Source organism: Aplysia californica, unplaced genomic scaffold, assembly GCF_000002075.1.
Source record: "Aplysia californica isolate F4 #8 unplaced genomic scaffold, AplCal3.0 scaffold00196, whole genome shotgun sequence".
NCBI lineage: Eukaryota > Metazoa > Mollusca > Gastropoda > Aplysiida > Aplysiidae > Aplysia > Aplysia californica.
The window spans coordinates 177739-189879 of NW_004797466.1; the positions used below are offsets into that span (position 1 = coordinate 177739).

The 12141-nt window shown below is 42.6% G+C and overlaps 2 protein-coding genes across 2 annotated transcripts in view; both read left to right on the plus strand.

Moving 5' to 3' along the window:
• Window positions 1-2791, plus strand: part of LOC101862415 — an 8532-nt gene extending 5741 nt beyond the window's left edge. Inside the window, exon 2 of the mRNA XM_005098888.3 lies at window positions 2053-2791. Coding sequence (XP_005098945.1) covers window positions 2053-2573 — 521 coding nt within the window. The 3' untranslated portion in view covers window positions 2574-2791. The remainder of the gene's footprint in view (window positions 1-2052) is intronic.
• A 5988-nt stretch (window positions 2792-8779) lies between these two features.
• Window positions 8780-11867, plus strand: LOC106011828. The gene is made up of 3 exons (XM_013082839.1): window positions 8780-8915; window positions 9709-9902; window positions 11439-11867. Exons 1-3 carry the CDS (start codon window positions 8780-8782, stop codon window positions 11865-11867), a joined length of 759 nt encoding a protein of 252 aa, XP_012938293.1.
• Window positions 11868-12141: the final 274 nt, after the last annotated feature.

Below are 12141 nucleotides of genomic sequence, written 5' to 3' on the forward strand. Positions count from 1 at the left end.
GTGTGTGTGTGTGTGTGTGTGTGTGTGTGTGTGTGTCATAGCCACAAAATTTGATGCCAGAGGTTCGAACCCGGACAATCCATATGAATGGATTCCCAGATGAGCGCCATACGACTGATAGGCCTATACATCAATATTATATAGATTGATCCTTTCCACCAGAAGATCTAGGTTTGGTAATTTACAAATATTCAGTGTTTTAGCTAGTATGCAGTTAGATTTGATTATAATAAATGTTAAAGGGTGCCGAATGATCTTCAAACAGAAAAGTATCGATACTTGTTCAACTGCCGGGTGATGCAGTGTGTGTCAGACCTGCCAACAACAATCAGTCTCAATAATATATAAAATAATGTAGGATGATTAGGCCTTCAGAATACGTGTATTCAGATGTCACCAGCTTAACTGCAAGAGCGCGAACGATACCCAACAGAAACCCAGATGTTGGAAAATATGGAGGTAGCGATTATGCTTGTACTCAATGCAAACGATGTGTTGGTGTCGTCTGTTACCATGCTAGACGGATAAGAATGACTGAGGGTTTTTTTTCTCTTTGACGAGTAGACCCCACTGGGCGAAAAAAGGTCGTTTTGAAATGAAAACACTGATCAAAAAGATACATTACCAATAATTGCGATTTACTTTGCACAGCAATCTGTCAAAATTAATTTTTGAGGAATACTGAAAGTTTCAAAGAGATCTTTGTTGTAGTAGTATTCTAAAATGCGAAAAATACAATCCCTGGGGTTTAAAATCACCTCTGCTTTTTGCAAACACTCCTGCAGTACATGTATCTCGGCCTTCCGCCTATTGCCAGGTACATATTGTATTGGGCGGGTGGCCGAGGGCCGAGGTACTGCAGTGTTTGCAAGGGCAGCATTGGCGACAGTTCATTGAATGAATAAATCTTCTCTTGAAGTAAAATGATGATCAAAAGATCAGGCATATCTTGCCAAGGAACTTAGCCCTCATTACTATTGAAGTTGTCTGCAAATTTTTTGTCTCTGTTAGTCTGGGCATATCTTCCCCCACAAGCACTTTAGTATCGGTATCAGTGATTTCTTCCAGTCCTGTTATTTGCAACATTTAGTTGAAATTTACTCCGCAATTTTGCCTTAACAAAATTGTGTAACACACAGCAAGCTTTGACAAGGTCTAGATCTTTTGCAAAATCTACATTGACGTTCAGCGGTTTCTGGAAAATCCTCCATTTGTTTGAAAGAATACCAAATGCACATTCTACGTATCTCCCGGCCCTAGAAAGTCTACAATTATTATTGAAAATCCTCTTTATTGGTGCCAAAAACTAGCCGCCACATGGTCTCAGAAAGTTCATTGTAAGGCCAAACACTTCATCTCCTACTAATACATATAATATATTTAGATAAACTGGCATTTGGGTTGGCGGTGGTGGTTCAATTTCTTTGTCCTGTATCATTTTCCACAGTTTAGACTGTTCAATAATGGTAGAATCGGAATTTTTCCAATAAGATTCAATGTCAACAGAACGAAAGCAGTAATTGCTGCTCACAACAGACAGAAGTACAGGGAAATTAATGTATATAGTAAAGTTGTGATATAATGATCCACTATGAGCAGGCTTCACAATGCGAACAGATCTCTCTCTCTCTCTCTCTCTCTCTCTCTCTCTCTATCTATATATATATATATATATATATATATATATATATATATATATATATATATATATATATATATATATATATATATATATATATATATATATATATATATATATATATATATATATTTATTTATTTATTTATTTTATTCCCCCCCCCCCCCCATCAACTGCACCAGTGCTGTGCGGGAAATTGGCTTGCTTTTCAAATCCAGCTGAAATTTTCAGGAATTCGTCTTTATTTAGGCGAGGAAAACAAGCATCGTTCATGATTTCCCAAATTGCCTTGCAGACTCTTCTTATCGCTTCTGCAGCAGTTGATCTTCCAACTAAGTAGGATCTTAAATTACTTTATTTTTTATTTTTCTAACCCTGCAACTGACATTATCATTTTTATTGTTTATTTTCAGTCCTGGAAATCAAGGCGCGTTGGAAGAGCATCAGAGACACGTACACGAGGAGTCAAAAAAAGATCCAAAGAAAGTCAGGATCCGGGGCAACCAAAACGAGAAAATATATGTTTGCTGACCATCTTGCTTTTCTTCGGATGGCACCATCAAGTAGGGCTACAGAAGATAGTCTTGACTTTGTTAGCATTGTTTCTCGGGATCAAAGTCCAGATGGGCACAAGGTGGAGCAAGTGGATGAGGAGCATGAGGGATTGGCCTCAGAGAGTCAGTCTCCGTCACCAGCTCCATCATGTGGCTCAGTAGGGCCACAGAGCAAATCAAGAAAACGCAAATTGGAAGAGAAAATGTTGACTTTTATCGATAAATGTGACAAGCCAGATGATGACAGAGAGTTTTTCAGTAGTCTGCTGCCTGCAGTAAAGAAACTTAATGAGGACCAAAAGTTAACGTTTAGAGTGGATGTTATCAGAGCCTTACAGGCGGCAAAGGCTGGGGGACAATCTGGCTCAACGCAAATGTAACAAAACATGGGTCCCCCGTCCCCCGTTCCCCGTCCCCCGTTCATCATCGTTCCAAGAGCATCACACAACCAATGGTTTCAAAACCTACAAAGTCCATTGACACCGAATGACATTTATTGATTTTATGATTGTGATTGAAAAAGTCCCAATTTGTTTATGACATTTTACAACTATGTGTATGTTACTGCGTTAAAAATGATTAAATTTGAGTAAATATATATGTTCCATGAGTTCTTTTTTCATTCAAATGTAGGCTTATTTGTCACCTGCGCTCTTGGCAAAAATATCAAGTATTTTTCTGGCCTTTGAGTGTTTATTCTTCGATATCGGACTCTTATTCCATTCTGTCCCCGTGGTTTTATCCACCCCCGCATAATTTAGCAAAATTTGATCATTTTTTGTATAATTTCTTATTATTTTCCGTTATCATTTTTGTTATAATTAACAGAATCGCATAATTTCACAGTTTTGGGCTCAGTTGGCATAATTTCAGAATTTTTCTGGCATAACACGACGGGGACAGTCCATGTATCCTCAAGCTGGTTTCCAAAAATTCATATATTCATTTGACATAACATTTTAACATGTCAGACAGAGTCCATGGAAACTGTGTCACTTTTCCTGACTACCAGGTGTGTTACGCCCGTATAGACAGGAAAATATTATTTTTTTCTTGAGTTTGTCACGTGTAGTAAATTTTGAAATGTAAGAATAATGTACAGAGTCTTTCAATACCTGCCCCCCCCCCCACCCCCCACCCAATGGCCAGCTGAATTAAGAGGGTCTTTATATAAATGAAAACCCGTTTATCGTTTGAAGACTTATTTATCCCTTAGCTCAAATCCAACATTTTGTAGATCTACGTCAAGTTCTCCCCATCATAAAAGCAATTCTAAGCAAGATGGAACGTTCGAAAATCGCCGGGAAAAGGGCCACTTCATTCAGAACGGACATGGCTCTTCTCAAATCGATGGATAAGGTTGTGTCGTCTGCATACTGACTAATTTTAATAGACTCCAAACCCGGATACATTGTAGGTGTTGATACCGCTTATGGAGTTGTTCTGGATTATTTTTTTAGCTAAAATTTCCGCAGCAAGAATAAATAGTTGTGGTGAAATCGGACAGCTTTGTCGGAGACCGTTATTCATTGGAAATGTCCTCGAGACATAACCTCCATTTTTTTTATACCCGAGGGTCTTTCTGTATTTAATATATAACAATAAAAATAAAGAAATTAAGCTGCAATATTTTAGACACTGACTGGCACTAGATCTAATTAGCATTACCGACGACACTGAAATCGTCATTTATTTTCAGTGTTCTTTGTTGTGTCTCATTGGTCATTATTCGAGGTAATAAAACAGCACTTAACACAGTCCTTTCTTAAATCTATTAACTAACTATACAGTATGCATTTAGTTGGCCGATTTAATTTACTAAAATTAACATGCCAGTATCGTAATCTTAATTTTATAAGCCATTATATATTTCTCCCAAATTGTCCATTTTTTTGGTTTGTATCGGATGATCGTTGTAAAGCGCACAGAGCACGCTGTAGAGCATAAATTATGCAAAAATAGTATCATTATTATTATTATTATTATTATTATTATTATTATTATTATTATTATTTAAAAATTATTATTATTATTATTATTATTTAAAAAATTATTATTATTATTATTATTATAATTATTATTATTATATTTTCTATATATATTAGGTAAATAGGCCTTCTAGTTGTGCTCACAATCTGAAAATTGCTCAAATAATTGAACAAGGGAATGACATGAATCATGAGCGATCTGATTAGTTTAAGTAAGAATTTTACAGCACTTGCAACACAATTCAGATCGTATAAGCGCTGAAAATTAGAGGTGAAACAAGATTATGTAGTAGTAGTAGAGTAAGGTCAGGGGCGCGTCCATCATTAGATCTATAGATTAGAAACCATATATTATAATTCAGCTATTTAAAATTTTGGTATCGATCCAAATTTTGAAAGTGTCGGCATGGCCGGCAGAATCGGACGCATCACCAGACAAAGTTATCATCTCAGTATGCTTTTTTTAGTAGAGGTTTTGCGGCGCTCGCAACTGCATAAGGTCATATGAGCGCCGGAAGATTAGAGGTGTTACAAGAGAGTAATAAACATAAAAAAGAAGAAGGGGAGATAAGGACGATAGATGTTTGAAAGGAAAGAAGAAGCAAACCACACCAGAGCTCCCGCCAACCACCCACTCTCAGTATGCTTTCACAGACTTCATTCTACATTGTATTTCAATGTATCCTACTCTATGGTCTGGACTAGTGACGCATCCATGACTTTGCTGGTGAGTGCGTCCGCTAGGGTTGGTGACTGCCACCAGGGTTGGTGAATGCGTGTGCCACCAGCTCTACACAAACAACTTGAAGAGAAATTAGAGAGTATGGTGAAGGAAAATGTTATAACACAAGTGGATCAACAGACAGAATGGGTCAATAGTCTCGTGATTGCCCAAAAGTCAAATGGAGACTTGCGTTTGTGTTTGGACCCAAAAGATTTGAACAAGCGTATCAAAGGGGAAGAGTTTGAGATCCCCACTTTCGACCAAGTCGCCTCAACACTAGGAGGAAAGAAAATCTTTATAATATTGGACCAGGAAGACTCGTACTGGTAAGTGCGGCTTGATGATGAAAGCTTATATGTGACCACTTTTAATACATTAATTGGCAGGTACAGATTTTGCCGCACGCCATTTGGGATTAGCAGCGCCTCGGAAATTCCACAAAAACAAGCTTTCAAGACATTCGAAGACATCAACTGAGTCTATTGTCTGTCTGATGATACGCTGATGGCAGCTGCCTCGGATGATGAGCATGATGAGATCATTAACAAAGTGATGCAAAGAGCCAGAGAAAGGGGAGTCAAATTCAATCCCAGGAAGGTCCAATTCAAGAAATCCGAAGAGAAAAAAACAACATGGGCAGACACATATCAGCAGAAGGAATCAAGCCAGACCCACAAAAAATCAAGGCACATTAAGACATGCTAAGGCCAACAAATGTCAAAGAGACCCAAAGATTGCTTGGGTTGGTGAACTTCTTGGCACCCTGTATCCCTAACATGTCACAAGTGACCAGTCCTCATACGCTTCATTGACCCACATTCACGGACAGCTCACCCGGTTACTACACCGTCACCTCCGGTACAGACTGTGACCCCGTCCAAGGCAGAAAAGGTCAAACGCTCACATGTATAAGCTGCTGGCACGAGCAAGGAATTGGCATACTTTCTTAACAGATGGTCCGACTACAAAAAGGCAACCCTCAAAAAGAAAGTCATAGACGACACCATTATGTGGTCAGACACCACTGAAGAATGTTTCCTCCAGGCCGCGGAATGGCTTGACCTATGTGGACGGAACGGAATCATCCTCAACCCCAGCAAGTTCCAATTTGCGGGAAAAACCGTAACATATGGAGGTTTCGAGATCTCATCAAACTGTGTGACACCATGCCCACAGACTCAGGAGGCTACAGAGAAATTTCCCACTCCACAAAACATTACTGACATACGCTGTTGGTTCGGCCTTGTCAACCAGGTTTCATACGCATTCACATCTGTAGAGAGGGTGCAACCTTTCCGTTCTCTGTTAACCAAACTCACGCTTCACATGGACGCCTCGCCTGAATGATCTATTCACTGAAACTAAAACAGTTGATCGTCGATGAAACCAGAAAAGGTGTGGAGATTTTCGATGGAAACCTGCCCACCTGCCTTGCTACTGACTTCAGCAAGGAAGACCTGGGTTACTGGCTATTTCAGAAACACTGTCTGCGCGAGTCTCAGCGACCACTTTGTTGCAGCACTGGATGGCGAATAACATTGGTTGGAAGCCGCTTCACCTCGTCAGCTGAATCCAGATACGCCCTAATTGAGGGTGAAGCACTAGCAGTGGTGGACGCCCTCCAGAAAACACGTCACTTCGTCCTTGGTTGCCCCAATCTCATAGTCGCAGTACACCACAAATCCCTTCTGAAGGTATTTGGAGACAGAAGCCTAGACGCCATATCGAACCCTCGCCTCCGGAATCTCACAGAAAAAACCTTGCAATTCAGGTTTCGCATAGTACATATTCCAGGAATGCGTCTCGCTGCTGCCGATGCCATTTCGGCCTCCCAGCACACTTGCCACTACCCGACGATGCCATGCCAGTGCTAGACGGGGCACAACCGACGCCAACAATGCCATACAACTTCATCATGGCCATTAGGACACATGAGGACACATCAACAGTATGCTCTGGCGAGGATGCTTGCCTAAGCCCCAGTTCTCTGACATGGGACGGCGTGCGCCTTGCCACGACAGTTCAATGAACAATCTAGAGTAGCTTGACCCCCTCGCGGCCATAGCTGGGGTGCGGCCAGTTCTCATAACTCGCATTCCAGTTGCTTTAAGGCTATGAATAAACCACAGTAGCTTCTTTTGGGTCTGCCAATGCTTTCACTTTCATTTCCTGTCTTTCCCGCTTTTCCGACACACGCGATGCGAGTTTGAACTTTTCAACCCAGAAAACATCCCTTTGTGAAGTTTCAGGTGAGTTTGTCATTAGCTCTTACCACAACCTAAATATCATTATTTTGTCAACCAAGTGAGGTTTCTGTATTTTAAAATGCATGTTTTTAAGCCTAACATTGTATAAATATCGCTCATAAACAAACTTTAGGAGAAACGTCGATGGCCGCACCCAGGGCAGGGTAATTTTTCATGTGGGCCCACATGTGGTCGAATCGGCCGCACCGAGGACGGGCTCTACAGTAGAGGTCCTGGCCGCGGCCAGCGTCCAAAATGATAGATAGCCCTGGTCAAATGAAGGCTAAGGTATTGAGACAGAATCTAGACCTTGTTCTTGACAGAGGTAGGCTGTTTGCAAAGCTTAATAAAGCTACATCTAGATCTACTGGTAACAAAACAATACGATATTTTCAAGCATGGTACCGATCTCAGTGGCCTAGTGGTGAGGCGTCCTCCTCGGAAATGGAAGATGGTGGGTTCAATTCCCGACCAAGTCATACCGAAGACTTAAAACAAACTGGCAATCTAGGTCTAGTAGCTGTCCCACTTGGTGTCGGCATTATGGGACTAGTGCTATGACAGGTTGGCCCGGGGTTAGTACACTGTGACTGGATGGGATAATAAATTCTGTTACATTGCATATCCCAGTGTAACAGCACGTTGATTTGCCTAAATGACCTACTGGTTTTAATTAGAGACTTTAAACGCCAACTCAAACAAAAACTCAAGTATGGCATGGAGTGAACACTAATCTATCCCCCAAAAATGTGTTTTCCCAGGTCTCAAAATGAGTGGGAAACCGAAGGGGACAAAAGAAGCTTTATACAATGTGTAACAAGCAGTCAGTGAAGGGATGGGGAGACGCCAAGTCAATCTGAGACTGAAAGATCCCTTCGTTCTTCCTACTTTGCAACGCAGGAGTAATGGCAGCAAGAGAAGGACATCGCTGGAAAAGCTTCCATCGCTCATCAGTGGACAATAATTTATTTACTCTCTAATCAACAAGGAGAGGAAGATCAAAAGGAAAGCAGAGATGGAAATGAGAAAAACGGACAGAGTATAGCCAAAATGGAAGAGGAGAAATGGAAGACGGGAAAGGAAAGAGAAAAACAGCGAGAGGAACTAAAGAAGCAAAGTGGAGAAAGAAAATAGAAAGAAGATGCAAGAAGAGAGGAGACTAGCCGAGGAGAAGGGGACGGAGAATAAGAAGAAGCAAAAGAAAAGAAGTACAAAGTGAAAGGAAACAAATCCAAGATGAGGTTGAGCGATTCAGACTATGATACAAGTACAGATATAATTGAAAGTGAAATGATACTGTTTGAGGAAGATGACATGCAGTTGGAAGATTTCATGGAAGAAGAATGTTCAACTGAGGAATCCATGTTTGCCGAAGTGGGGGTTGTGGAAGGATATATGAAACTCCACAGAGATGACACATGGACAATGAAACGCCTGCACTTGATGCGGACTACAGACGGAGAGAAATAGAAACAGTGTTGCTGCTGACAATGAAGGCATATGAAACAAAAGACAAGTGGTTGAAGCAGAAGAAACAGAAAGAAAAGACATGCTTGAGAGTGACGGAGATGGGAACACACAAAAGACCAGTGGTTGGAGTAGAAAGAGAATAATATGCTATGCGTGAGATGAATGAAGAAGAGGTGGAGGACTGCAAAATGGTCGGAACTGGAAACGAAATGCCAGCATTGGCTGAAGTGGAAGGAAAGCCAGACACTATGCACGAGAGTGGGGATTCACTTGGTCAGCATGGCGGTGGAGATCGTACCTTGAGGCCAGAGACGTGAGACTTGTCCGTTCTGTTCTTATCAAGAGTAGACGTAATCTAGATCTAGATCTACCATCCTTGCACTTTTTTGCATAGATCTACGCTGTCATTGATTTCCATTTTGTTTGCATGCTCTGATCAAAAGTAGACCGCATAACGGTCATGGATTCGGCCACACTTAAGTCAGGTGGCCGCACCGTTGGCTCGTCGTCGGCCGCACCCAGGGCTGCCGGCCGCCAAGTGGTACGCCGAAGTTGTGCACCCTATAATTGAAGTCTTTAAATTCCCGGCCAGGTCAGAGCCCTTCCTGCAGCTTTTTTCTCCACAAAAATCAAGTTGGGAATCTCTTAGTGCAGAAGCAGTGCTAGCTAGGGGGAATGTTCGCTCGTGGCCGCAAGTGGTCAAGTTACTCTACTTAATCTTGTGGAGAACGGATTCTCTCAGATGAAAAGTGACCCCCCGGACGAACTCAAGAGTTTATTATATGGAGACAACTTGAACACTTTTGACGGAGTGGTCCTTTATAATGACCGCATTGTCACCCCCCTAGCCTTTGTGACAAGGTTCTGCGATCACTACACTTTGCCCACCAGGGTGTGTCTCAAATATGCTCCCGCGCGAATGCCTCATTCTTTTGGCCGGGCATGACTTCTGCCATTAACGAAATGCGTCTCCATTGTTCATCCTGCCACCGAATGGCGCCATCACAACCGAATGCCCCATCAACTCCGCCAATACAACCTTAGTACCCGTTTCAATGTTTTTGTGCCGACTTCTTTCATCATGCAGGCCACAACTACCTGGTCAAAGTCGACAGATATAGCAACTGGCCAATTGTAGAAAAGGCTGCCAATGAGTTACAAGGACTCATATCCAGCTTGCGTCGCACATTTGCTACCTATGGTATCAGCGATGAACTTTCCTCTGATGGAGGCCTTGAGTTCACTTCGCTGGCCACCAGAACCTTTCTCAGGGATTGGGGAGTAAACCAGCGACTGTCATCAGTGGCGTTTCCACACGCAACAGTCGGGCTGAAATCGGAGTTAAAACTGTCAAACGGAAGATTGTCGACAATACGGGCCCTGGTGGCAGCATCAACACCACCCTCTTCCAGCGTGCGATACTACAATACCGGAATATCCCAGACAGGGATACCCGACTATCCCCTGCCATGTGCATATTTGACCGACCCATTCGCGATTTCCTTCCCATTCACCCTGAGAAGTACCTTCCCCATCCGACGTGGCAAGAGACCCTATCCTCTAGAGAAAAAGCCCTCAGGAATCGTTACACGAGGGATGCCGAAAGACTGTCTGCACATACCAGGGTGTTACCTCCATTGGTAGTCAGCGATTGCGTCCGTATTCAGAACCAGACAGGTCCCTTTCCCCACTAAATGGGACAAAACAGGCATCGTGGTAGAGGTTCAACAGTTTGAAGAGTACATCATCAGAGTGGATGGATTGGGCAGAGTGACACTACGAAACAGGAAATTCCTCCGCAAGTAGGCCCTACCTATCCGTGATAACAAGATCACCCCCTAGCCATGATTCCAACGTCCCATGCTCACACCTTAGTGCACCAGACCAACGCGTCTCCTGATCCCCCAAGACACGCCTTGTCAATCACCGGCACCTGTGCAACCGCCTACACCTGCCGACACCAGCGTTGAAGGGGTGCCCATAAACGGTGATAGTCCATCACAACAAGCAGTTGCACCCATGGCGAATGAGCCCCCCGCAGCTATTACCACATCGGCAGAACCAACATTAAAAAATGTTGCGGCAGAGCGTACTACTGCACCGACCACACCCATATATGGCGAGAACCACGAGCCCTGAGAGCCCTACAACCATTCAACAAACCTGGCTTTAAAAAAAATATACTTTATCTGTCACGAAACGTGCAACTAGATCAGAAACCCCATTATACAATACAAGTGACATTATGGTTCACGCACCTAGCCCATGGACATGAAGCACGAATTGATTCTATGTTCAGTTGTCAGTCCATGACTACGTTTACCACGACTGGTGTTTCACCTCCTTGTTGGTTCACCATACCCTGTTGATATGTCCGATTGTCAGCCTATGTTTTTGTGCTCAGCACAGTCGTTGGTTTCATTTTGTGGACTTTTGTTTGTTTACTTGTCAACAAGATACGTTACTGGTTCAAATTCTTCCACTTCATTTTTCATACCTGATACCAGGAATTATTCTTTTGTTTACGACTGTCCCGTCTAACTTTCTTTCTCAGTCTTTGCCTCTCACAAGTGTGGCCTGAAATCACATCTGTATCGCAAAGAAATTGGGGGAGCATAGATGACTGTACATTGTGATGCTTGTTAGTCTATGTGAGTTTACATGTCTTTCATCTTATCAGTTTCAGAATTGTGAACATTGCTGATCGATCCGATACTCTATAAGCAAATACCCCAAAGTTATCTAGATACCACACCCTGTCTCAGATGCACCTTGGATAAAATTAAGGGCAGTATGGTGGAAAAGATTTTCCTGTAGTTGTCGACTACTTCTAAATATGCAGAAGTTACTGAGTTAAAGCAAAAGACAACACTAGCAGTCATCACAGGGCTCAAACCAATCTTGGCAAGACATGGGACCCCTGAACAAGTCATAGCGGACAACAATTCTTTTGGGAGTCTGGAAATGGAAGAGTTTGCAAAGAGTTGGAACTTCAGAATCATAACCAGCAGTCCAAGATACCCCCAACCAAATGGACAAGCAGAGCGCTTCCTCAGGATCTTCAAAGACATCCTCAAGAAAGCAAAGGATCCTAATGCTGCACTTCTGGCATACAGGAATACTCCAGTTACAGGCTTGGACTACTCTCCAGCAGAAATGCTTATGGGACGTAGGCTAAGCGACCTTGTACCAGCAGGTCTGAATCCAACATCCAAGCAAAACGACATGAAAGAGAAGCTGAAATAAATCCAAACAAAAGCCAAATCCTACTATGACAGGAAGACTAGGCAGAGATTACCATTTGAAATTGGAAAGCCAGTAAAAGTCAGGATCCACCCTGGGCACTGGGAAAAGGCAGCTGTCATCAGCAAATATGACAATCCAAGGTCATATGATGTGACGACTGAAGATGGAACAAGCCTTTGACGCAATTCTCCTTTTCCGCGCAAGAGCTATCACATCCCAGTTACCCAACCATCCTCACCAGATGATCAAGACAATCAACCTCAGCGCAGTGACC

Excerpts from the sequence above, each read along its gene's own strand:
- LOC106011828 (XM_013082839.1), top strand. The coding sequence starts at position 8,780 with ATGAATGAAGAAGAGGTGGAGGACTGCAAAATGGTCGGAACTGGAAAC. Across the intron at positions 8,916-9,708 it reads TCAGCATGGCGGTGGAGATC|GCCACAACTACCTGGTCAAA; the intron begins GTACCTTGAGGC and ends TTCATCATGCAG. Across the intron at positions 9,903-11,438 it reads CCTTTCTCAGGGATTGGGGA|TTGTCGACTACTTCTAAATA; the intron begins GTAAACCAGCGA and ends ATTTTCCTGTAG.